The sequence below is a fragment of the Anser brachyrhynchus genome (assembly GCF_964034855.1).
Source record: "Anser brachyrhynchus genome assembly, chromosome: 2".
Lineage (NCBI taxonomy): Eukaryota > Metazoa > Chordata > Aves > Anseriformes > Anatidae > Anser > Anser brachyrhynchus.
Window position 1 is genome coordinate 107,452,512 of NC_137695.1, and position 26,369 is coordinate 107,478,880.

Consider the following 26,369-nt stretch of genomic DNA (forward strand, 5'->3'; position numbering starts at 1 on the left):
GGCAACAAGGGGGGACACACACACACAACATTTTCACGGATAGATACCCTACAAATACCCAGCGTGGCCAGGCTGGTTTCACCACACGCAAGCGCTTCGGGAGCTGCCCTGTCAGGCTCCCACGACCCCCCTCAGGGCACCCTCACCCCACCCGGGCACAGAGCAGCACCGCGGGCACCCCCCCCGCATCCCCGACCCCATGTGAAGGCAGCCGAGCAGCCCCCACAGCCCCCCGGGGCCCGAGGCCGACCCCCCCCTTCCCGGGGACCCCTCATGAGGTGCGTGTGGGGGCGCTGCCCCCCCCCTCCCCGCAGCAGCCGTTAACGGCCGGGGGGGGCTCGCACCGCCCGTTACCCCCCCCACCACAGCCCCGGAAGCGGCTTCCTCGGCGGGGTTACCGGCGTTAGCGGGGCTCCCCCCGCGGGCACTGACCGTCGGGGTCCCGCTCGCCGGCGCAGCGGCTCCGCCCGCAGCGCCCATCCCGGCCCGGCCCTGCCCCGGCCCCGGCCCCGGCCCGCAAGGACGGCTGAGGAGCGGCGCGAGCTCGCCCACCGCGCACGCGCCGCCGCCCTCGCGCCGCCGCCGCCGCTCGGGGCAGCGGCTCCCGCCGCCGCGCGCATGCGCGGGGAGCCCCCCCCCATTCCGGGAGGGGGCGCGAGGAGTGGAGAAGGGAGGGGGGAGGGAGGGAGCTGCGCACGCGCCGGATAGGGGGATGAGGGGTGGTGGGTCCCGCGCGCGGTGCATGGTGGGTGTTGTAGTTGTAGCTGGAGGCATGCCGGGAGGGGTGGTGGAGCGGCTTACCGCTGCCGGACTACAACTCCCAAATGGCTTCGTGTCCCCTCATGCCCAACGCCGCCGCGCTGGGCGTGAGGAGTCCGGGGGTCCTTGGTGGCGGCTAGGGGGATTCGTAGGGTTTGCTCTAAACCGCTGGCAACGGCGGCCGCCCCACGGCTCTTTCGAGCAGTTTCACAAATAAATGTGTCCGTTGGTAACGGTTACAGCGGCACGCGACCGAGCCCTGTGTGATTTAAAGCCCTTAACGTCTGTAACGGCACAAGCACCAAGCACGCGGAACACAACCCAACGCAGCACCGGGGGCGCTCCCGCCCTGTCCTCCTTCTGCGTGGCAGTGCCACAGCCACAGCTCGGAGGGGAGCAGCCGGGCGTCATCTCGTACAACATAGTTCATAACACAGTAACTTGAGCCGTTACCAGCCTGTCTCTGCCATTCGGCAGGGCCCGAGGAAACGGAGAGGCGCTCTGCACGGAGCTTGAGGCGATCAGTGCCGAGAACCATCTCCAGCTCAACGCGCGTCCTGTTTGCAGGGACGCTCAAAGGAACTTTATACTCTGTCTCCTAATAGGAGTTTCTGTTATGTTAAGCACCTGCGGATCTTGAATCCTTTTCAGGATTCCTAACCAACAAGGGAATTTGTCTCAGCAAGAAGCCGTCCGGTTCATTCCCACAGCCTCAGCCGTAATCCCCGGGCTGTTGGACACATTAATACAGTGGCAGCGTGCCACCTGCTTCATTTATTCACTTGAGATTCAATGCTTCTTAGTCCCTGTCAAATGGGCTCTTTGTGCAACCTTCTGTGGTAATGTAAAAGGTCCCCCACAGGAATTTGTGCTATTCAGTAGGAAATACAAAGGGGAGGGTTGTAAACACTCCGATTAGTGTTGGAGCACAGAGATATTGTCTCCGCAACATATTACATAACCGTGCAACTTGCAATTTACCTCCTCCCTTCCCGAAGAAGCAGTTTAACAGCAAGTACTTTCTGGTTTATTTAACTTAACATCGCAGCTAACGTTTTGGGGGATTTCTGTCGGGCAAAGGCTGTGTTACTTCTGGCAGCAGAAGGGAGAGGGAGGTTACTTCGGTAACATCCGCAGTCATTTGAGATGATTGCCTGTGAGGATCTCCACTTGCAGTGACGGTCGCCAGAGGCTCTCAGCTCTGAAGAATAAGCATTATCAGCGGCTGTTGCCAACACAAGTTCACACACAATGGGCCCATCAGCTAATGAACACGGAATGAGTCCTCTCCCATTTTTTGATGAAGACAAACAAGAGATTGTGAGCAGAGCTTAGAATACCAATTTCCTGCCATGCGAAATACATTTGGCTGACTTCTGACTTTACAAAACTCAATGTGGTCTGAAGCCTGCTTACACAGGCTTACACAGACGGAGGCACATTCTTACCCTACACACCCTGCATTTACTCCTCCTAAACTCGTACTGTTTTAAGGACAAAGTCAAGTAAAGATGGCAAGCTCTCAGCTTTGAAATTTGTCTTGCTGCTGCACCTGAGCCTCTTACGTGTAATGAAATAATAATTTTTGTCAGGAAAAAAGGGGAGAAAAAAAGCACAGCTGTGTAAATAAGTAATTCCCTGCCATTTTCTCTCAGTTACAATACCTCTTCAAGAAAGCCAGCTCGGTGGTTGAGGTTGTCTGTTTATTAGTGAAAGATAATGACTTCTTCTGATTGTCAGTCTAAAGTAGTCCCTCAGAAGCCATTTTAATATCTGAGGTTCTAAGTTTGTCCAAAGTTAGTTAGAAAAAAAATGCTCCTTGGAACAAGATGGCTCCTGCCAAATACGATCAGCTTAATAGTTAAAGCATGTTCAGTGGTTCACTGGCACTTGGTCTGTGCGGTCGGATCTGCTGGTACCATGGATGAACTCCACAGGAAATAAAGCGCTGTGAAGTCTTTTTTGCTTACACAACTAAAAGAGCTTTGCACACAGTGGAAAGTACCAGATAACTTCCAGAAATCAATTCTATTTCATGACCAAATGCCAAAGCAAGCACACTCATTTTAGTGCAGAAACCATCAATCTTCCTTCCTTGACTAACCACATAATTGAATTGAAAGCTGAACTTGGTATCGTCACAAAACACCCGTTCCTTCAAAGGTGAAGAAAAACTGGCAGAACTTGAAAGAAGGGCCCGTGCTCCCCACGGCCTCCGTTTCTCCCAGTCCTGACTGCACCACGACTTGGTTTCAGTGGGGAAGGGGGGTGATGAAAAATGCTCACTCAGAACCCTCAAAGAGGGTGCCGGTCCAACTCTCTTGAGAGTTATGGAGGTACACTGTTTTAAGGCCTTGGCAATAAGAAATAAAAATAGTTAAGCATGAGGATATAAAAAAACTTGCATCTTGGCAGCCTTACCTCTCGGATTTGTTTGAAAGGGATCTACTTTGTTCCTTGCAATTTGCTATGCGAGCAGCACAAATCTTAATGATGTACTACTTGGTGAAACATCGTGCCACAAACACGTCCTGCCCCCAGCGCTGGCAAACGTCTGGGTGGGGGAACCCCAGTGTGGTACATGGAGACATCACCCCTCCAGGGCTGTCCCACCACAGCCCATGGGCCGTGTGAGTCCCATCACCGCGAGCGATGGGAGAGGTTCTCCAGAGCTTACAGGGGAGCAGCTGCCTGCAGGGGTACGGGACTCCTTATGGGATGTACGGGAAACGTGTTTTGAGATCATGGACAACTTACTATGGGAGTTGTAGGAGAAAGACAAAGGCAGGGAAAGAGGGGGATCAAGGTTAACCCCGCCAGGTTAAACTACAACGACTAAGAAGGGGCAAAAGAGGGATAATAAGATAAAAGCAGCCAGTCAACTGTGAACGGGGTGCCAGTCAGCGCACTCGCCTGGCCGTGCCCTGCAGCTCATCGCTTCGGTCTGTGCCATCTTGTCATTGAACCGTTCTCCTGGATGAGGGGGGCTCTGTGCTGCATGTGTGGAGCTGGAAGTGCCAGCCCCCGGAGAAGGGACCACACAGGTCACAGGGGCACTGCGTGTCTTGGGTGGCCGTGGCTGGAGAGACCTGAGCGTGCGCGAGTCGTGTGGGTTTGTATGGCAGTGCGGGCCCAAGCCAGACCAGCCAGCAAACAGGATGGAAGGCTTGGGAGCCAGCTATCGAAGCAGCAACAACTTTGGTGTGGATGCTGGATAGACCAAAGACATCATTAGACACGAGCAGGTGCTTATATTCATTTTTGAAGGACTAGGTGTACAACCCACTAAACTAAAAGCATGTCGGGAACCCTAAGAAGTGACAGGAAGGCAATGGCACATTATGACCGTTGCACTTGCTCTCTGCACAGCATCAATGGTTCTGAAATTTAGGAGCAACAGGTGCCTGTGAAGAAAACGAAACAGAAAAACCCAAACCACCTGAAGAAAACTCTCTCTACATTTAGAGAAAGAATCACAAAAGGCCTTCAGCCATCTTCTTAGAACCCCAACCAACTAGGGATTTGTATAACTTCTTATTGCATGCATTTCCTTTTTTGCTCCCCTTTCAATTTGGTTATTAAGGACAGATGCTTTACCCTGAGAAGATTCCAGCCCAGGAAAGTATTTAGGCATGTTCTGTATTACCATCCATGGAGGTATTTAAAAGATGCATGGAGGTGGTGCTTAGGGACATGGTTTAGTGGTAGACTTGGCAGTGCTAGGTTAGCGGTTGGACTTGGTGATCTTAGAGGTCTTTGCCAACCTAAATGATTCTATGAAATATTCTAGGTGATGGTTTGCTTGTGTCCAGAGCCATGGAAAATAAGAACCTCCAAAATAAATCAAGATTTTCCTTGCAAAATGGACTAGGACTTAAATAAGCAACCTTCCAAAACAGCTAGATGCTTGTCAGAAGGCACATTTTGACTACTGAGAAAATTCTACTTTATTGATTTGTATGAAGAACAAGCTTAAAAGGAAACCACAGATTTAGTATTGGAAAAATAGGGTTGAAGAGTTAATTCTCTGTGTTATTCCATTCATTTACATTAGTAACTTTTATACTATGATTCCTGGTAACGTTTGCCTTGACGAAATCATGAGAACGAAAACACATGGAACAGTAATGTCTTTTTATTAAAATACCTCTTAAAACACTCATCGTAATAAAATACATTTGCTATTGCTGTATGACATTTGCATACATGCAATGCTTACAGCAAACTCTAGACAGCGTTAAGAATTACAAAAATAAGGCAAGCCCCAGAAAGTGTGCATCCTCACTACCTACTCTCAGGCCATTACACAGACAAATGTATTTACAATTTTATGCTGTTCCCCCAGTGTGTTCCCAGACAAGCGTTAGGCAAGTCCCCTCCACCCTCGCTGTTCCTTTGACTTGACCTCACAGTGAAATTCTGGTGACGTGAGTGGAGTCGGTGTCACAGACCCACGACAGCAGGTGCCTACCCAGAAACATCAGCCCTGTTTGTTTTTTTTTCCCTCTCTCAGAAGAATCTGAACTACGATAGTGTTTTAAATAATTTAACATTGCGAAGTCTTAAACACGCTAGTGACCTGCAGGAATGCTTACTGCACGCTTTCTGTCTCGGTGAAGAACAATGCATCGTCCTCCAGCCAGAAACAGGCACAGCTACTCCTAACGTATTCTCTCTCTCCATTCATCGTAAGAAAATCGGGAAAAAGAAAAGATAACATGAATTGTCAAATATGCAAAGATCAACTCCTTCATTACAAGCTAGGTTCTTCTATTCACATCTATGATTTTTTATCACTTAATCGCAAGTTTAAAGTATGCAGGTACTCCATTATCTACTAGTTCAAAACAAATATTCATCTTTCAAGTACTTCTTTACAGCTGAAAAAGAGACTGACGAAAGTAACGTTATTTCACAAGAGTATTTATATATTGTCTTGTTGAAAGAGCTGTATGAAAATGAAAAAACCACTCAGGCAACCTTTCAGTAAAATAAATGTAAAATGACTGCTTTCATTTGTACATGGTACAGATACACAGGTGTGACTAGAAAACAGTGTAATCCCTCTAGACTGAGGTTAGTGAGAGAAACATGACTAGTCAAATTCTTTCTGTGTGCATATAGATATATGCATATATATGCATTAAAAAAAAAAAAGTCAAGGAGTTAAAAAACACGCCATTATAAATACCAGAAGCTGATCCTTAACTACTCACACACTTTATTCCTGCACTTAGTACCATTATCAGTGGAGAGACTTCATTAGGTCATAACAATCGCCATGTAACTGTCAACATATTAAAATTCCCTCTTACAGACATGGACAGTGTTCTGTACTCGGAACACCCTGACTTTGCCTTTGAGGACACATCTTCAATGACAACATCTCATGGGAAAAAAAAGAATTAAGTTTTGGAATAAATATTCAGAGCAAACTAAATGTGAACATGTCTGCTGCCAACTGCTCAACCGTAGCACTTGCTAGCTCATGCTGTTTCATTCTTCTTTATTCAGTTAGTCATTAAATTCATAATAAACTTTCATGTTCCCTTTACTGCACTGAATGTTCAGAAATTAAGCGACCCTAGAGAACAGTGCAAAAAGAGGGAGATGCAACTGCACCTAACAGCCTTATTTTCGTATTTAAGAAAAGACTGAAAAGATTTTTTTCACTTCCCAATGTACTGAAAAGTGCAGGGCAAACGAAACTTGTAGAAGTGTCCCGTACAGTGTTTTGTTGGGCAGCCCTTCTAAGAAGTTAGGATTTTATCCATGACAGCCCACATTTTGAATTTGAAGGGAAAGCATTACTTTTTCCTCAAATACCATTTTGATGATAGAAGGCTACGCTCAGAAAATGGAGAGTAATAAAGTTTGAAAACAAAAACAAAGACCAAAAGCAAACCAAAAACCTAAAGAACAACTCTCTCTCTTCAACTCCGTATCCATTTAATTATTTGTTGAACTTAGATGATGGGAATCTCATTACCATATTCTTAAGGTTTCCCTACTCTAAACTACTAGCTATAGTATTACGTTCTGAAAACCAATACAGTCAATAGTTTGAAATCAGAGGAAAACAATCGGAACAGCAAGGACGAGCATGGCTGTACCATTCAAACAGAAACAAAGAAAAATAAACTTAAAACATAATGTTGAAACATCTACAAGTTAGCCTTGAATTAAAAAAAAAAAAAAAAGGAAAAAAGTTTCAAATTTTATACACCTTTTTTCAACCAGCCCCATTTAATTGCAACCAGTAGGCACTCCACCACAAGGCAGTGTTTTCCAATCCCCAGCTCTGAACTGAGAGGGATTACTTTGGCCTCCATATTACTGCATTACAATTTTCCTGCTTCAAAACATACAGTTCATACATTTTACAGTTTTGCTGCCGTAGTCGATACATTCTGGCCCAATACACTCACAGCAGGCGTTGTGAAACCATCGGTATTTGGATGCTCCCATGGACTCGCAAGAGATCTTGCACTGATGTATTGACATGCAGTCATCAAAATACACCACAGTACACATGTGTTCTAAACCAAGAAGGGGAAAAACGGTTTTAAAGGTCTTAAAGTATTTTAAAAGGTCAGTTAAAAATTAATTGCACATATCGCTTTTGAAGTAAGAGTGCAAATCGTCATGACTGTGAGGCATAAAGAAAAAAAAGGTGATAGGGAAAGCAGAGAGAAGCAGAGACCCTAGGTGAGTGAAATCTATTAATTTTAAGTTCTCAGTGTCTACAGCTCAGCCTGCTGTCTGCTACGATGAGCTATGCCAAAATAACAAACAAGCACGTGTCCTCTGGCGGTACAATCCTTAGCAATAAGATACCACTTTTACTGTTAGCAGTTATTATATGTAATCACAAACTACTTTAAGTTTTAGATAAGTTATTTTAAAAACATCAAACCCCACTCGTTTAAGTATAAACATTTTCTCCTCGTCCCCATGATTCAACAGTATTCTTACACCACATGAAATCAATGTGCCTAGAGCTATGTGGTCCCATTTTCCTCGGCTTGAAACAGCACACTTTTTTAATTATTATTTTCAGCAGCACCAGTCTTACTACGAAGATTAGGAAATCCTCTCTGCCTTTTTGTCTAAGCACTGTCTTTGTTGTTCTAACATCCATGCAGTTACTTGAAATGCCGTGAAGTTTGGCGTTGTAACCCAAAACCGGAGCTGAGGCTTTTACCACAGCTACAAAACAAAAACCATCCCTCCACTGCCGGCTTCCAATTCCCCAAGCCGACAGATCCCTCCAACTTTTTTCTCTGCTGAGCGGGTGGTTACACCACAGATAACTCTTCATCCTCCAAAGGATCTTGCCTGCACCACATTTACCCCCGGTGTAGGGATTTGTGAGCTGGGAATGTCAGGAGGCTTTCCAGTCTATTTCTGCTGAAAGCATGTGGATCCAGAAGAAATGTACTGGCCTGCATCCCAAGGTGGATTAGGAAAATGTAATCCAAACGTAGGTAATAAATCAGACCGTGTTGGTTTTGTTGTTGTTGTTTTTCTTTTTTTATAATGATTATGGAGATACGGAGAAGGGGAAGCAACCAAAGGACGCTAGGAGCGATGAAGCTGTTAACCACAGCTTTTATGCTGCCGGCCCACTGAAAGCAAGGGAGTATTGCCTTCTTTGTTCAGGCTCTGCACTGACAAACTTCTTGCAGACACCACACACAATGCGAGAGGCATGAGGAGTCTTGAGGAGGAAGCGCAGAGCCATAGCTGAGGCGGTTTTCGGCTCCCAGGAAAGCTGTGCTGTGAGTAAAGCTGCAGTTATTCAAGAAATCTTGGAGAACTTGAAGTACTGCTGGGAATGTCAACAAAAAACGCAGTGGCTATCTAAGTCCCGTCCCATTCTTGGCACTTCTTTCTACAGCCCTTGAAAATAAGGCCCAGCAGGCACCCACATACACCAAACAGTCCCAGGACACCAGGGCACCCCCCTGTTTTTGTCCTCCTCACTGCTCACGGGAGGTGCTAAGGCACCAAATGGAGGCACAGAGCTTCTGCCAAAGGCGATCCTAAATCTTCCTGGATTAGCTGGGATTAGAATAGTTCAGTAGGAAAGGACCTACAAAGATCTCCGAGTCCAACCTCCTGACCACGTCAGGGCTAACCAAAACTTAATGCACATTACCGAGGGCATTATCCAAATCTCTTGCTGCGAAATCAGCTCTTGAGATGCCACCTCCACCTGACTGACCCTAATCTCCGGACTAGCTGCAGAAGGCACAACCACTTGGGGCTGAATACCAGTGGAATAACCTTTAAAAAAAAAAGCGGAAGTCCATAATTTCTAGGATGCAAAAATCAACGACACTGAGCTACCCCTAGCTGAAGTTCCCATCTCCTGCTCAGTGCAATACAGCCCACGTGTGCTCTACATCGGTGGCTCAGGACACAGCCACAGCCTGTGGAAAAAGCAGGCTGTAACACGAAGAGCAGAGCACACGGAGCTACACACAGCTACATCTCCCCGCTCCTCCTCAGCAGGGCCGGTGTTTCTGCACAGATGCCGCATTTTTCAAAGAGCTCCTCACGCTAAGCATGAAATCCCTCTTTACAGGCTACAGAAACAGGGTCGTAAAAAAATAACTACAACCAACCAAAACTGCTGGCTCAGTGGGGATCTGGGAAAGTATTTAAGTTGTTTCACAAACCTAATTACGCAGGCATCGCTGACTCCCTTGGTGTAGATAAAAAGGATGCTACTTACTGCATTAACAGCTCTTTCATTAGCATTTTGTCAATTTTCACACAGGAAGGACTATCAGATACAGATGGATGGGGAAGAAGAGCGGCAGGAGACTGCCAGCTACCTAGCTCTTTTTTTCCTCAGAACATTAATTTTTCACCTCCTCTACCCCCAGCTCACACCACATGAAGGTTGTGTGGGAGAAACAACAATCTAGAATCAAGTTTAAATTCAAAACGACCAGAAGAAATGGACTCGTGCTTCTGTCAGTCTTTGCTACAATACTCTTGGTATGAGATCTGTACTGGTAAACTATGGAGGAATTTAGGAAACAGTCCCATCCTTGTAAGTTAAGGAAAAATGCTTGTCTACAAGATGAGGAGACCTCAGAAACCTCCCCACTTAGTTACAAGTCCCTGGATGACACCTTTGCAATTAGAAGTGCTATGCAAGTCAAGCTGTCTGATCGTTGGTAGAAGAGGAGATAACTCTCTCAGGCAGCCATATCGTATGTTAGAAGTCAAAAAACAACAACAAAAAGCATTTTTTTAGTATCTTCTTATCACACCTACAGAGGCAGATGCCCTTTACAGGACTGCCAGACCTTCCCTACCTGGCTGGCACTTGCGGAAAGCCTAGGGCCTGAGCTGACGCCATGCGCCGTGTCACCGAGCAGTTCAAGTTGGAAACCCTCAAACTACAAAGCAGATTTTGTTTCATCAGCTGCCAGAAGATTATCTGCCTTCCCCCTCTCCCTCTTGCCAACATCCTGTCATCATCTGCAGCACTTAAGCTTGTTCAAACATCTGAACTCGCTGCTCAGAGCTCTGAGGGTATCAGCTAAAAGCAAAGCAAAAAAACCAAGGATAAAGCGCAAATGTAACCCAGGTTAATAACCACTGCGAGTAGTGGATCAAACGCCAGAAGCCACCGATATGAAGAGCTCCACGTTCACCGGAGGAGAGGGAAGACACTCGTTAGGATTATAACGGGGAAGCTCGACGTGGTGGCTGCGGTAGGCCGGGGCAGGGCTTTACGTCCCGCTGCATTCACCCTTGGCACTGATCTGCAGCCCTCCTCCACCTCCTCCTCCTCCTCCCGGACCCCAGTGGCTCCCCACCGCCAGGCACAAAGGCCTTTGGTTCCCAAAAAGCCAACACTGCTTTTCCTGGCACCCGCCCAGGGCTGCATATAGCAAGTCTGGCGGCCGAGAAGCAGCTTCACGTCGATCCCTGCGTGAGGGCGGGCTGAAATTAAAATCAGAGGCAAGGGGTATTTATAGGCTGAGCCTCTCCAAATTTGGGGATGTTTTCCATAGGACAACGCACAGCCTACTGTCCCCTTACCAAAACCTACATCTCTCCCTTTACAGGCAACAAAAGGAAGGGGCTGCTGCCAGCGCACCATGCTGGAGCGAAGCACGCAAGGATCCACAGAAGCAGCCCAAAATAGCGAGGCACAGCACTACGAAGAAAACATAAAGCATCTGTGTTCCTGCTCACAGGAGTATTTTTTCAAAGCCCTGAATGTCACGGCCTTAAAGACAACTGCCATCCGAAAGACATCTCCATCTGCACGATCTGCCATTAGGACTAGCAGCATGTCTGGCAAGAAGGAAAGGGCACAGAGGCTGTCTTCAGTTTCTTCTGCTGCAGGCTAAATTTGTATTTACTGCGACTGAGCACGCAGCCATACGTGCACACAGCCCCATCCTCTGTTACAGTGGTTCTTCTCCCACGTGCTGGCTTGTAAAAACACAGCGACTTGGTTATGGGACTGAACTTTGCATGGGAAGCAGCCATCAGACTCCTGCAAGTTCCTGGGCTCCGCTCCCTCTGCGTGCCCATGCTCACCAGGCTCTTTGGCACTTCACCTCCCACCCCTCCACCTTTTAGCCATTGCTTCCCGGTAAGCTCAGCCAAAAAAGTTTTAGAAACAATGCCACCGCATGGGTGGCGTAACGTCCAACACACCACATGCAATTGCCCGCGCGTCCTTGCTTCCACCACAACGAACATCAACTGACCAAGGCCGGCAGCCAATTTTTCTTTCCACCTCTTGTTCTCACAGCTCGATGCATCCGTTTTTAGAAGCAAACCTTAGCATGACTCCTCAACAGGGTTACATATTTAAAAGCATAGGGTATTGAAAACCATTTTCTACCTTTTCCAGTTCTTCACTGATCACTAAGATGGAGGAGGCATAGCCAGAGATTACAGAAATGGCTCTGACATTTATTTCTCTTCTAAGTGTCTACTGAAGCCCGAACACCAGTGGTATTTGGTAGCTATTTCCAGATATAACTGTTGGTTTTGGAATGTCATCATCCCAGTGAAAGCTCTCTCAGCCTCATCTCTAATAGGTCCTTAGCAAGTGAAATGAAGGAGACTTTTGACTACGAAAAAATTGCAGTTATGTATTTGTCTGTGTTGTTAAACTCAGAACTCCTCCACACCCTTGAGATGCAGTTCACATTCCAAGTTTAATCCAAAGCTATCATTAGCCCGTCCTGTTGGTACGGTAGGAAAGGACTGTCGGGGAACAGCCATCCGGGCTGCTGTACCTAAGTACAGTGGGCTATATTCAAGATTGTTCCAGGCACAGTTTTTTTTCCCCAAGTATAATTTACATCCTTAAATACTGTAGTGTTTGCACACATGGCTTTTTGTGGCTTGCCATTTAACGTGGCTTTCTGCATCGCTCTCATAATGGTGACCAAGCGTTTTAATAACGTCAAAGACACATAAACGAGATGTTTTCTGACCATCTGGCTTCCCGGCTCTGGAATTAATTTATTTTTCTAACGTGCCTTAACCAAAGGAAGTTAGAAAAGTTGCCATTACAGTTCCATTTAATCAATAGCAGTCCTACTCAGAAACATAACTAGGTCAAAGGTTCACGATGGCACGGAAAAGCAGCGTGTCCATCAATTAGGGTATCTCGCCTCGATAAGATAAAAGAGCCATCACAACAGCGACATGCGGGGTTACTAATACTTAAAGTGTGTGTTGGGAAGGAAGCAAAGCATTAATTACACTATAATAAAACAAATCAGATGCTCTTTTCCCCTGTTGAGCAGCAATCTTATTAAGAACGGTTTATGAGATTCTTTTAAGTCTGATGTAATGATTTGCACGGAAGAGTATTTCAGGTTTAGTATAGAAACTGAGAGGCACTGAGAATTTTTCTTATCCCACTGTTGTCATACCTCAAACTTCTCATCTTTTACCCCCTCACCCAGCATACAATACTCTAGAGTGTGTCCTCCAAACTGAAGGTGGAAATGTATATTACATATATATATAAAATAAATATAATTATATATACATATGTATAAAATAAGGGCAGTAAGTCCTTACGTTGAAAGCCTGCTCCCCCCAAAGTACTTATTTTTAAAATTCTCTGTCAAATCCCTCCTCAACATAGGTAGTCATCTCGCTAATCTTACTCAGGTTTACTATTAATGCTGGATTTTCCACAAACCAGAGCTCGAGTTATGCCAGCTCAGACCTAAGAAGTAAACACCCACCCCAGGTGCCGTGGTTTATGGCACGTTGCTTTCTCACACCTCTGAAGCCAGGCATTTCAGTCGCCTAGCGCTGCACCGACACAGCGATGTGGGTTCAGATTTGGTCTGTCCTGTCTCCTAACCTACAGGTATCTGCTTCAAAGGACATACCCTGCTGCTGCCCATGAAATAATCTGAACAAACTGCCTCATGCCATAGGAGGAGCTATACGGATGACAAACTCACATTGTTCAGTGTCCCCTAAGATCCTTGGTCACTTTAACACCGTCTTCCGGGTTCCTCAACACTTTTGCTTCACTCTTTTTTGTTAGGTCACGCTCAGAATTAGCCTGAACTTTTCACGTATTTTATATGGGAAAAGGAGAAGCTAGCACAGAGAAGCACAGAAGATGCACTGAGAAAGCTCCTGGAAGAGACCAGAGGAAGTGCCAGGAATTCAGACCCTCTGCTCATTACCTTTGTCACTAGAGTAAGGTGCGTGGACGTTGTTGCTCGGAACAGAGACGTTCTGATGCTGCGGCTGGTTCACTGTTTCTAAAAAGGAAACGAGGTTCTCGTGATGCGACAGTTCTTCTGCAACGGGGAAGGAAACTATATTCCAGTTCAGCTGGGTATCCCCTTCTGTGAGCGCCCGGAAAAGGGAAGGAATTGGTTCGTGCAACTCCTCTACAGTGCTCTTGGACGTCGGCGGCGTGTCACTGTAATTGCGAGGGTTGCACATACCTGCAGAGGAACGAGAGAGCGAGTTACACGAAACTCCCAGAACTCTTCTTGGAACACACGGGAATATTTAGGATTTTTTTTTTTTTAATTTATTTTTTAATAAGCAGAACAGAGCCCTTTTATGTATATCCCGGTCTTAATAGCAGAAGCGCCACCAAAGACAGCAGGGCTGGCTTTCAACATCGGCAGGTTTCAGATCGCTGCGGAGCTCCACAAAACACACCTGCAACCTGTGAGATCCAAGAGAAAAGAAAAACCTCTTTTTCACTTCCCTTTCTGTGCTATAGCGTTACACATTAGAACACGAAGAGTTCAGCGGAAGGTTTGTCTCCCCCGGGAAAGGAGACAAAGCGCGGCGTAATCGATACCAGCACGAATCTGGAATGGAAGCTTCCGACTGAACCAAGATAGCATCTTGACAAGTCCTGAGGTACACGGAACTTTTGATCACAATTCAAGTATTCGATCTCCTTTGCTTCTGCACTGTATTAGATCTTACTAGTCACCTGCCAGGGGTGCACAGATCAGTATCAGGAGAGAGCAGGAGTCTGAATTACTTTACCTGCTTAGACACGGCTGAGGTGTACCTGGCTTTTCTGCTTAGTTGGAGGGATTGCTACAGGCGAAAATGTTTATTTCCTTTCTACCTCTGCCACATTTTTCTCCATCTCCTGGGGAATCTTTTTTGAAGCCTATTGTCCACCTCTGCAGTCCTCTTTGACAGTTCCTACAAAAAGGTTTTGTGATGTGCAATGCAGGGGCCGGTTTTTCATTAACCATTTAAACACTACTGTGTATTACCAGCAGTGAAACTGCTGGGTACCTTCGTCTCATCAAAACATTGAAGCCTCCAAGACTGAAAAGAAAAATTGTATCTGCAGAGGTATTTAAACCCAGAAGCCATAAAATAGTATCAGAAGTCACCTGGCAAGAGACAGAGAAATCTGTTTTCCTCATGTACATCTGGATATCATTTTGGGTAGTTTCGCAGATACAGTTTTAGACAGCTACAGCTGCAGAGCGAACCAATCCTTAAATACTCTTCTTTCAAAGCCATGTGGGACGTACACGTTTGAAGTCTACCTGCCCCACACGTTCAGAAAAGCATCTCTTGCCCTGTAGACACACCAGGAGTCCAGCTTCAGAAATCATGTTTAACTAGAACTTTACACAAAACCACAATCTTTTCAATTGAAGTTGGCGTATTTCTGTAATGAACAAAGAGCAAAGTTTGCCTGTGACAATTTCAGCATGAGACCTGACAAACCTCAAGCATGCAGTCGGCATGGCCAGCATCTAGTAACAGAAACAGCACCTGATAGGCAACTCCTGTAAAAGGGTGAGCCAAGTACTGGACAGAAAAGGGAAAAGCCTCTCTTCCAAAGAGCATTGGGTCGCACTAAAAAACAATTCCACTTAAGGCAACTTCCCACTGTGAACACTTATTCTGCTACTCCTCATAAAACAATTTGTTATTCACAGATGTTCTTGGACTCGGTACTTTAACTAAAAATTTATACCACCGCATTATCACCTTTTAGTGAACCCTTGGAATATTCACAATAAACTTGTAATAAGGAAAGCCCACCTAAAATTTAATTAGGAAGGTATCAACGTGGCACAGACACATCAAGAGACATTGTTGTGAAATGGAAACCAATGAGCTTTTCCAGAAGCCACCTCTGTCAAGTTAGATCTGAAGGTGGATTTCACCGATAAGAAGGACACACGGGGGAAAAAAAAGGCAAAAAAGCAGAAAGAATGTTTATCAAATGACTGCAGAACGCAAACAGTTTGTGCGCATATCAATCCAATATGAAGATACTATCTTATAATGAACCAAGAAACCACTGCTCATACCATTGGTAATTACTCATGCCACAAAGATCCTTCCTCTTACTATTTGTTACGGTATTTTAAAGTGTAATTACAGTACAGTAGCTTTGGTTAAAATGAAAATAAGAAGCTTAACTTATGAGCAACTGGTAAGGAACAAACATGTCCACATTACTGCTCTGGAAGGCAATGATTTATGACAAAATATGGTAAATAGATTTTAAAACATAACTAAGACACTATGCTAGAGCTAGGTCTCTTGCAACGGAAGGAAATGCAGATGTGTTCGACCGTAAAAAAAAAAAAACAACATAAAATATTCCTGCCAATTTAAGTACTTTCCTTTCTTTCCTGCCTTCCTCTTACCCGACTCTCTTACTACAGATTGTTACTGAAAATCCAAGTTCCCGACCAGCATCAGAGCCCCCGCAGAGATTTCAGCCAGCCACAGAGCTGTACCCTGCATTCCCAAGCACTCCCAACCCATCTTTCTGGGGCACGGATGCAAAGATGCAGAAATGGACTGCTGAAACGAGGGAAGCAAGAACGCCAGGGAAATCTCTCACCCCCACTCTACGTTAAAGGGAGGCGTAGTTCCTTCTGAACAGGGCCACACCATGCGGCCAGCAAGTTCTGAGGCACCAGCAGAGCCATCAGGAGATGTTTTTGTTTTCCCAGTGACGGGAAACTGAAACTAAAACCTTGCTAACTTCTCTCCTGGGTAGCACTATGGGAAACAGCAGCGGAACAGGGAGTAACCTGCGGATTTAGAAAAAAAAGCCCTGTGTGTAGACGTCTTTTCTATTTCACAGTCCCAAGAGCTCGGTTCTTCCTCCTCCTGCAGTACATCTCCATGCTGAGCCTTGCTTCCTACAGCAGATAATGCATTGTTCTGGAGGAGGGAAACCACCTCCTCTCCTCCCCACCCTCACGACTGAACATGACCGCAGTGCACGTCAGTATTGCATTACAAAAAGCAAGAAGACATCGGAAAGGCAAAGGGGGTGGGGAAAAAAGAATACAGATCACTTTTTAGTGAGGCCGTTAAAAGATTTCAGCTCAAATAGAAAAACCAAACTCAAGACCTCCTTCTAAATTTATAACCAGCACAGGTGCAGGGGCTGAAAATACTTTATGCCATTGGGGAGAACGAGGTAAGGATGGGAGCGTGCCACACTGCTGCTTACTGCAGGACGGAAAAGCAAAAGTAAGCGAGTGAGAACCAAGCAAGAAGCAATTGTTATGTTCACGTCGTGATGGAACAGGAGAAGCAAAGAACAGTGAAAAAGAGCACTTTGAAGCTAATCATCCTCACAGACTCAGAAAAGAACCAGCAGCCAGAGAAGCTGAGATCAGGTACAACAGTGAGGATGCATCCCTGTCATGGGAGCCAGATGGATTGTGAACAGCAGGAGACTTCCAGCAACCACAGAAGGATGAAGCTTTCAGCACATTTAAAACCCAGGACAGAACGAGAACATACCCTCCTTCAGCAGGGGCAGCATTCACTTGCAGAAACCTTGGGGCTCTGAACACGATCTGTTAGTAATAATGCTGTTCTTGTCAGGGCTGTCACCTAACCCTACGGCGCGATGCCTCTCTCTCACCTTCCAGAAAGGGCTCTTTTTGCAAACAGAAGAGCGATGAAAGAGTTGAGCCGTGCATATTTACAACTAATCCCAAGGATTCACAGGGGAACTCAGAGCTAAAATTGTCCCTACGTGGTACCTGTCAGTCCACTTCACGGTTAGAAACCTCCCTACAGTGTCCAACCCCACAAAGCAGGTGCTGCGTGGTTTCAGTGAGATGCCAAATTGAAAAAAAGTCTGTGTTTTAGAGGCAAAACTAACAGCCAGTGATGATACTAACCCAGCAAATGCTGGGCCACCACCCGGCCTCACTGCACAAAGCACACAGGGCCTCCTGGTGTTTTGATCCCCACACGAATCCACGCAGTACCCGCAGAGGTGTTTAAAGCACAGATTCCGTCCTGGCCTTTCACTTCTCTGATGACTGTGAGCTCAACACGTGGCAGGAGGAAGCAGTTTTGGGAAAAAAAAATTGAAAATATCCCCAACAAATGCGAACTTACCAACGCAGTCACAGCACTCATCCCAAAGCGTGCCGAGGCAGAGCATGCACTCCTTACAGCAGGAACAGTTCCCTTCCCCTGGGCGGCACTGACACAGCTCCTGAAAACAACACGAACGTGTTACACCACAGCAGACCCAGACGTAACATGCCAGCAGGGCAGAGCAATTCTTCCTCCAGCCACAACTTGAATTACCATACTAAAAGAGCTCAGGACACTAACAGAGTGAGTAAATGGTAAAACACTTCTAGCCTAAGAGGCAAGCTGAGTTTACAAAAGGATCTTTTGTGAGGTGTTTTTTTTTTAAATTAAATTCTAAACACAGATCTGAAGTCAGCTAACAAGCGCTTAAAAGAGAAAAAATCCTATTCATGGGAAAGCTGTGTTTGCTTCTGCGTGCCTGAACCTACAAGTTCTTTGAACGCTTCTCCCATTTCCAGAGGAAATTCAAAGAAGGATGTTTCTTTATATATAAATAGTGTGCAGAAGGTATAATTTAGCTAAAATAGGAAGTTACCACAAGCAGCATGCGCATACTTCAGAAGACGTGCAATGTCTTCCATCACACCTATCCGTGGATTCCAAGAGGAACTTACTTGGTTAAGTCAGCTGGACAAAACTATTTTGTGCCTCTTTGGATGCTTGCTACACGTTGCTCTCCATTTGCAGTATTAGTAACTGTATGCGAATTTTTTATCCCGGGTCCAGCTGATTCACTTTTTGCTCTGAAGGAAACCACCTTCTTCTCCTACCTGCAGAACGACACCCTGGGCACTTCAAAGACTGCAGTAGTCTCCAGAAAGTGAAACGGTGTGCACATGTATTTTTCTTTAATCATAAAGGCCTGGAAGCAAGACGACAAACCCTTTTTCTTATTACCCAAACCTGAAGGCAGAGGTTTAGCAGTCCCGCTGAAGGCGTGCACTTGCGGACCTGGAAGCGTGGAAACATCCTACACGTACGGAGGAAATCTAAAAACCAGGCGGTGTGCTTCCTCTAGCTCACAAGCACGTACTAGCAGTTCCAGTTCGGCCAAGAGACCGTGGCTAGCGGATGACAACCCACGGGTCTGGATTACGCCCTGGGCAAAACCTCACTTTTTAAACAAAAATTCCTCATTCCGCTATTATCCTGTTTGCTTCATCCCAGATTAAGAATTACAAATCTTCTTGAAGCCAGCAGAAAGACAAAATTCACAAACTAATGTGTTCTGCACAATGCTGAGAAGCTGTTGCCTGAGTAGTTTAATCAGGATTGTTTGCACTTTTGGGGGATCGAGTGTGAGCTCCTGCTGTCCACATGCGTTTCTGCGATACGCAGTCTTAAGCCTTGTTTTATTTACAGAGTGGAAAACTACCAAGGCTTCTTACTTCTTCATTCTCAAAGTTTATTCGTGTCACCTATTACTATGCTGTTTCCAAGCGAAAAATGGAAAACAGGCTCATTAAGGAGATATACAAAGTTTTCCACAAGAGGAGACGCCACAGCCTTAGAAAGATGACTTATGTGAATGAATGACGCATTTCTAAAATATTTATCTTACAGTTCAATAAACAGATTGTGTCAGCCTCCAGAATAAAAAAGCCTGAATAGAACAACTTTTAAAACCAGCCATGAGTAAAGCACTGTTACACTGCCCGGAAAGCAACATTAATATGTATTAACATTAAAATAAAACTATATATTTGTTCTTCAACAATAAAACCGGGCAAACAACCTCACGCTTATTAAAGACGTTGCAACACCAACGAGCTAGTGTGTGGGAGGAGGTGATTCTCCATAAACTATTAAACGTAACATAAGGAATCAAAGCCAGAAAAATCACCAAATTCAAGCTGCTCCAGCTCTACAGACTGCACCATGAGAGTCCAAGAGAAGAGTGTTCTTACCGAACTAGATGTAACCTTAAATTCTGCACTTGCAATAGAAAAAAAAAATCTTCCTGGTGTCCGTATGTGTACGGACTACCTCGGGACAGCGTCACCACACCCACCGGTATCTTACCGGTATCATTCTTACAGGGAGGGCTTACGAACACCGCGATTTTTTTAAAATTTAATTTTGGTTTTGTTCTTTGCGTTCACTTTGGAGGAGGGAGAAGATGGAAGAAAGAGCAGCCAAGCTGGCCTTCCGCGCAGTCCTGCGGCTCCCCGCTCCCCGCGCCGGCCCGTCTCCTGCGGGCAGTCGCCGTATGTTTTTCCATACGTGCGTTTTTTGCACGTAGACGGTTTCCTTAACCGCTCTTGAGTTCTTCCCACTGACTCATCCCCGCTGGACACCCGCACAGGATACATCTTTTGAAAAGAATGCTTGCATGGGACGTGGGTGAAGCGGAGCCGAGTGAGGAACGCTCCCTGTTGATAGCTGGGGGTGGCGAGGCGTCAGTGGAAGAAAGTATTACTCATGAGCGAAGCTGGCAGCCTCCCAGGCCGAACTACCGAAGGTGCACCAGAGAATGTATTTTGCTGGGCAAGAAATAAGCCTCCCAGTCTAAAAATACGGCATGGACTAGGAAGCAGGCATGTTTGTACAATCAAGATATTTCTGCTCCGGAGAGCAAATAAAAGATTTTTTTTTTTTTTCTTTTACGAGGGATTTAACATCTGCGTTTTTTCAAAGCTTTCTTGAAGTGACAGAGACTATTTTCTCGGCGCGGTGAGAAACAGGACCTGGAGGCATTGGCAACCTCTTTGCAAACTGGAGGGGGGAGCAAAAGGAAAAGAGCTAATGTTTTTTTTTCCTAGAACAGTTAATAACAGCAAATCTCCTGGAAGCAGACCAGCCGGAATAATGTTGTTAACCCAACTGTGTTACGTACTACGGCTACAGAACACAGGCCAGCAGAAAGTTTTAGATACGTCAGCCCCGATGTTAAAACGGGGTGTTTATTTCATACCACGGGGCAAAAAAAAAAAGCCTTGGAAACGCTGAGGAGTTTGTGCCTGAGATTCCCGGGAGGCGAAGACGCAGAGGAAGGGAGATTTTAAGCCGAACGAAGGGGCAGAGCCTCGCGCTCCACGCGGCGCTTCATTAACCAAAGGGATCTGCAAAACCCTGGAACGCAGGCACGGGGCACGGCCAGGGCCAGCTGCCTACCTGGGAAGCGAGGCAACGGCCACCCTAATCCTAATCCTAACCCCAGCCCCAACCCCAATCCTAACCCCAACCCCCAAGCCGCAGTCGCTGGGGCACGACTTTTTTTGCATCCAAAGCCTTGGAGGGAACCAATTTTGCGGTCCCTCCCTGCCTACGCTCCTAGGTCTCACCCGCAGCTCCCCCACCAACTGCAGGAAGCCACAGAGCTTGTGCGAAGGCTAAGCTGATGCGGAGAGGTGCCTCTAGCTATTTTCTTGCAGATCTTTGCTTACAGAAAACATAAAAGCGCAACGCGAAAGCACCAGCGAAGCCAGGGCCCTCAAGACGCAAGCCGCGAGCCGAATGCGTGCGAGTTGTTGATCTCATGCTCTGTTCTGGACCTAACAAAATAAATATTTATGTAGGGACCACCCTTACGCAGAGCAGCTCACGAGGAGCGGCAGTAATGACCGTACTGACTTCTAGCAGCGCTGGCAAAAAAATATTTACGTTAACCGTATGCTTTTCAGGGCGCAGGTCTTCTGCCTGCCCGCTCCGCTCACCCAGGCAGCCTCGCGCCCTGCCTGCCCGCAGCTGCAGACGACAAACGCCGCGTCCTGCTTGCTCCCCCGCTCACCTCTCGGCTGCAAGCCGTGGATCGTGCCAAGCTGGGAGGGCTGTAAAAAAAATAGGACAGGGAAACGCGCGACGCCACGGTCGAGCGAACTCGCTCAGCGCAGCACTGCGAGTTCAGATTCCTCCAGAAGAGTTTAGAGGGGGGAAGAAGTTCGCGGATGTGCTCTACTTGTGCATCCACCCAAGAAATGAGCGGGACGAGCACGGAGTGAGTATGGAGCGAGCACGGACAGGCACATCAGGCCCGGCCACAGGACGCAGGTGGGCAGACGGTGAGATTGGGCATCGGAGTCCAAGTGCTCCGGGTCACGGAGGGGGCTTGGAGAACCGCACGTGGCTTTAATTTTGGGGAAACGCTCCAAGAGGGGACTCCAAGCCACCTACGCCACGCAAGGGAGAGCGCATCCACGGCAAGCAGAGCCGCGCTACTGCCTTTTCACAGGCATGGGGCCACGGCACCAGAGATGCCGGCATGAGCCCAGCAAACATCAGGCTCCCAAACATCAGGTGTGGTGGCTCTCAAGCCCGACTCCCGTACAGGTACACGAGGACTTGGGACGGAGAGCTCTGTGCTTTGATGGGCAGCGGGGACCCAGCCATGGCAGGCAACAAACCCTCCCCGGCTTCCCCTTCATCCAGACCAACAGCTTTCCCCTGAACAGGGATCAACGCATCCGCACCTCTGCTCTTGCTACTTGCGTGCCTCCCACAGGACTGGCACCTTACTTTGGACAGGCTTCAAGCCTGGAGGTGACACGAAAAAATGCAAGGGAAGGAACCCGCACGTGCATCAGTTTGCCGCAGCGCCCGGCGTATCTGCACAAACACCGGCACTGTCTTCAAGAAGGAAAAACTCAAAAAGCTCCTCTCTTGCCCACACATTTAACAACTCTATAGACAATGGCTGAGCTAGGAGAAGCAGCATTTTATTTACTACCATTACTTTTTATTTTTAATTTAAAGTGATGGCGGTGTAGAAGCCGTAAAGAAGGTGGTTCGGCCTGCAGCCAGTCTTCCTTCTGCTGGGTGCACTTGTGAATGTGGCAACTATTTTTATTCATAAACCAGATAAATAACATTTATGCAGAATGAAGTGCACATGGAAATGCTTCATGCCACCTCCGCGTCGTTTTTCAGACTGTAATTGTACATTTACTGTATGGATGACTTACTAGCATACGGTATCTGCACCCTCTGCTTTTGCTTTTACAGTCTACAAAGAGCCACCAAGAAATAGTTTAAAGAAACCGGAACAGACCATACGAAGGCTGGACTCACGTTTAACATCCACTGCCCCCAAGTTCAACCCACGAGTCCGTTTTTAGGCAGACCTGCCTGCTTTCGTTGGCTCCGAACGGCTCGCTGCCATTAGCAGCCGGAGGCCCTTCCTGGTCTGAAAGCTCTTCCAAAGGCACCTCAGGGCCCTGAGGCAGGGTGGCTCCGTGCCGGTGCCAGTTCTCTCAGGGGAGTTTTTAAAGCATTTTTTCATCGTCCACGCGGACCGTATGTTATGGAGGCGTCAGCATCAGCTACCGACCCCTGCCTGGGCCAGGAGACTCGAGAAAGCAGGCAGGTGGCAAGGTAAGGGGAACACGGACAGAGATGGGAACAGGGAAAGCACACTGAAGCTCTGGTATTACAGCTATCTTTAAAAAACAACAACATAACAAGAAGAAGCTGCCTACAGAAACCTTTCTCATAAAATGCCTGCTTTAATTTATAAGGCTTGATCATAATATCACTGATAAAGAGGTAAGATACCGAAAACTAAGAGTGTGAGTGGTAGCGGCTTCTAACGATAGCCCAGTACTCAATCCTTGACTCGAAACTGTTTCCATTAAAAAACAAGTAAGAATTAAAAACATGCCCATACGCGCGTGCGCTTAGCGTTATCCACATAATGACCGTTAACCCGCACTTCTGTGAAGAGGAGACCATAACTCTTTAACAAAAGACTCACAGAACCCCAGCCCGTTAGTTAACGCAAAACACCAGCTACTGTTATCGCTGGGTCCTTCCGAGAGACAGCTCCCGAAGGGCTTCAAACGCCGAAAGGCGAGGCAGCCCCTACCTGTATGAGGCATTTACTGACATCGCTGGCGCAGAGGGCCTTGTTGCAGCCGGCGGCCGGCTGGGCCCACAGCAGGAGCAGGAGCAGCAGGACGGTGGCCGTGGGCGCTGCGACGTGCCGGGGCCTCATGGTGCCTGCGGCCGGGCGGGATGCGCCCAGATGGAAACCGGCGGCTCGAAGGGCCGTTGGAGCCGACGGTTAAATCCCAATTCCTTAAAAGAAAGGAAAAAAAAAGATTAAATATGGCATTTTGGGCACCGTAAGGGAGGTCAGACCCCTCCTCCCCCAGCCCAAACTTCTGTACCCGGAGCTTTCTGCTGCGGCACCTTGAGGCTAAAGCGGCGGTGAGGTTGAGGTGAACAACCCCGAGCTCGCAGCACACCCCATAAGCAGTGACACTGAAAAAAAAAAAAGGAGAAATCCCGGCAGGGACACCCGACAAAGCGGGCAGATAACCCTGGGTTACCACACGAGAGCCAAGCCGGTGTCACCCCTGATTCAGCTGCCCGTTTCCACGCTGACAGCCGCCACCCGGGCCGGCTCCCGGAGCACGCACAAAGCGGTTATTTTATTTTTGGGCTAAAAAAACAAAACACTGAACAGCGCTAAAAAGCCCCAAACCCGACGGAGCCGGTCCCGGAGGCTTCGCGGCGCGGCGCTCCCCGGGGCGCTGCAGGTGGCCGGAGCGGAGCAGCAGCGAGCCAAACCCGAATAAAAGGACAAAACCCCCCCAAAAAAAAAGCCGGGACCGGGACGCGCCGGGCTCTCGGCGAGGCCGCATTGTTCTTACAGGGGGAAAAACCGAAGCGAGCGGGGCGCCGGGCCGGGCCGGGCCGCCTCCCTCCGGCGGCCGGGGAAGGCCCCGCTGGGCTCCCCCGGCTTCGCCCCGATCCCCCCCGGCCCCGCAGCCCCCTTCCCCCGGGCCCCGGAGCTCCCCTCACCGCTCGGCGGCGCCGCGGGCCGGGGGCAGCCCCCGCGCTCCAGCGGCGGCGGCTCCGGCAGGGACGGCGCGGATCGGCCCGGCCCGGCCCGGCCCTCGCTCGGCCGCGGGCGGCCCCGCCTCGGGGAGCCGCCGGGACCCGCCCTCCGAGCGCGGCCGGGGCGGGTTTTGGGGCTGGGGGGGAGCCGGGGGGCGCTGGGGTGGGGTTTTTGGGGGGCTCGGAGGAACAAAGAGGCCGGGCCCCGGGCTCGGAGCAGCCGCTAGGGGCAGCCCGGCGCGGCGCGGGGGGCGAGCAGGTGGTGGAGGAGAGGGGCGAGGGGGGAAGAGGGCTCCGCGGGGCCGTGAGGTGCCCTGGAGGGGCTCTGAAGGGGCTGAGGGCAGATGGTCAGCCCTCGGGGAGAGAGAAATAAAGCTGTGAAGTCGTGCACCGAATGCTCTTTCCTTCTCTCAAATAAGCCTGGAGTAAAGGGGCTTTGCGCCGGCCTCGCCAGGATCCCCAAAACGGCCACGTGGCGCTGGTTTACCCACCCAGGCGCCCAGTCCCAAGAGACCCAAGCTCGGTCCCTGGAAGCAAAACCCAAGAGGAGCCCAGAAACCTCCAGCAGCCCGTAGGCTTCCAGGAGGCAGCCAGACCCTTTGGAGGGAAACGCGGCCTTCTCCCCAGCGAGGTGATGCCGTGTTTCACCTCAGCCCTCCCGACTCGCACCACTGAAATGTTGGAAGCACACACTGGGTATCGTCCCGCAGCGTAAACCTGAAAAAACAGGGCTGGAACACAATGTGGATTCAAACCAGAGAAGGTGGGAGAGCGTTGTCCATGGGACTGCAACACTTGAGGCTACCCTTCGGGCAAGGCAATGCTTACTGATTGGTATCAAAAAAAATCTGTTGTGTGACACTGATACTAGCAAGGCGTCTCTCCTTGTTAAGGAAACACAGGCTATGCCTGTGACACATTCATCTTCGGATCTCCTTATAAGGTATACTGTCAAAATAATTTTAATTAATCCAAGAACGTGCTGATACTCCCAGAGCACAAACACTGTAAACAGCTTGAAGCCTTGCCCCTGCTCAGCCCTGCCGGACCCGCTCACTGGTTGTGCGAGCCGTGGCTCCGCTCGATTCCTCCGTCCTCGCTCTGTGCACGGAGCTCCTCGCTACACATCCAGCTGCACCGAGTCCCAACTCCACATCCACCCCATCCTCTCCTCCAAACCGAGTGCCTTTGTCACCCTCTTCTTGCCTAACACATCCAACAGTCCCACAACCCGATGCAGCTTCTCTGCTCTTCATGATGCGTTCACATCCCATACTCCAAACAAGTCTGTAGTAGGTTTTCCCACTTCCAGATCTATGTTTACTTTTTATTACTCCATGAATAATCTGATGGAAGTAAACTTGTGCCCATTTACTAGTTGCAGCTTTACCCATTCTTCCTGTCTTTTTAAGCAGGTGACAACCCAGATTTCTGTATTGTTTTCAAAACTCATCTGAAAGCAGCTGTGAAAATTTGACTTTCAGAATAATACTGTTTTTGCATTTTTCTTGGTCTGTTTTCAGTTGTGTGTGACATCAGGTAGATGGTCCCATATAAAAGCACAAACAACTCCTTCCTCCAATACCTAGCAAATTAAAAGTCAGGGGAAAAAAAAGGTACAGGGCAGGAATTACATATGAATGTACGCTTAATCCAGTTTTACTGTGCTTGAGTTACTGTTACTTTATTCTTGACTTGAACTGGCACCGATGTGCATACAGGAAGGAGTCTGCTGCCTGCGTAGTCTCTCATTCAATGCTCAGTTTGCTCTCCATCACAACAAAGGTACCTGGGCATTCACACAGACAGGAGGAGTAAGTACTCTTTCACCTGGTATTTAAAAATCAGTTCAAACCAAGTACCGTAATCTCTTTTCCAGGTAACCGCCTCTCTTGCATAAGCCCCATTTCTTTCAAAATGAATTTCACAGACACCATATCCCAAGCATTCTT

General features: G+C 48.0%; 2 protein-coding genes across 4 annotated transcripts in view; both read right to left on the bottom strand.

Moving 5' to 3' along the window:
- Positions 1 to 615, bottom strand: part of RALBP1 (ralA binding protein 1) — a 34,622-nt gene extending 34,007 nt beyond the window's left edge. Inside the window, exon 1 of one of the 2 annotated variants that reach the window (XM_080579896.1) lies at positions 399 to 615. The gene's annotated coding sequence lies outside the window, so the exon portion shown is untranslated. The remainder of the gene's footprint in view (positions 1 to 398) is intronic. The other variant, XM_080579895.1, reaches the window with a different exon arrangement.
- A 4,263-nt stretch (positions 616 to 4,878) lies between these two features.
- On the bottom strand, positions 4,879 to 24,533 carry TWSG1 (twisted gastrulation BMP signaling modulator 1). Of its 2 annotated transcripts, none has more exons than XM_080579906.1 (5): positions 24,382 to 24,533; positions 23,441 to 23,652; positions 17,659 to 17,758; positions 13,464 to 13,730; positions 4,879 to 7,298 (listed from the first exon to the last, which is right to left on the bottom strand). In XM_080579906.1, exons 2-5 carry the CDS (start codon positions 23,567 to 23,569, stop codon positions 7,117 to 7,119), a joined length of 678 nt encoding a protein of 225 aa, XP_080436032.1. In that variant the 5' UTR covers positions 23,570 to 23,652; positions 24,382 to 24,533; the 3' UTR covers positions 4,879 to 7,116. The 2 variants fall into 2 exon arrangements, with proteins under 2 accessions (XP_080436032.1, XP_080436033.1); XM_080579907.1 differs by lacking the exon at positions 24,382 to 24,533 and adding an exon at positions 23,745 to 24,236.
- Positions 24,534 to 26,369: the final 1,836 nt, after the last annotated feature.

Bases quoted from the DNA above. Each gene is read 5' to 3' on its own strand.
- TWSG1 (XM_080579906.1), bottom strand. From the start codon at position 23,569: ATGAGGCCCCGGCACGTCGCAGCGCCCACGGCCACCGTCCTGCTGCTC. The intron at 13,731-17,658 runs GTAAGTTCGCAT...GTTCCTCTGCAG, and splicing joins TGAGTGCTGTGACTGCGTTG to GTATGTGCAACCCTCGCAAT. The intron at 7,299-13,463 runs GTAATGAGCAGA...TTCTTGGTTTAG, and splicing joins ACCTTACTCTAGTGACAAAG to AACACATGTGTACTGTGGTG.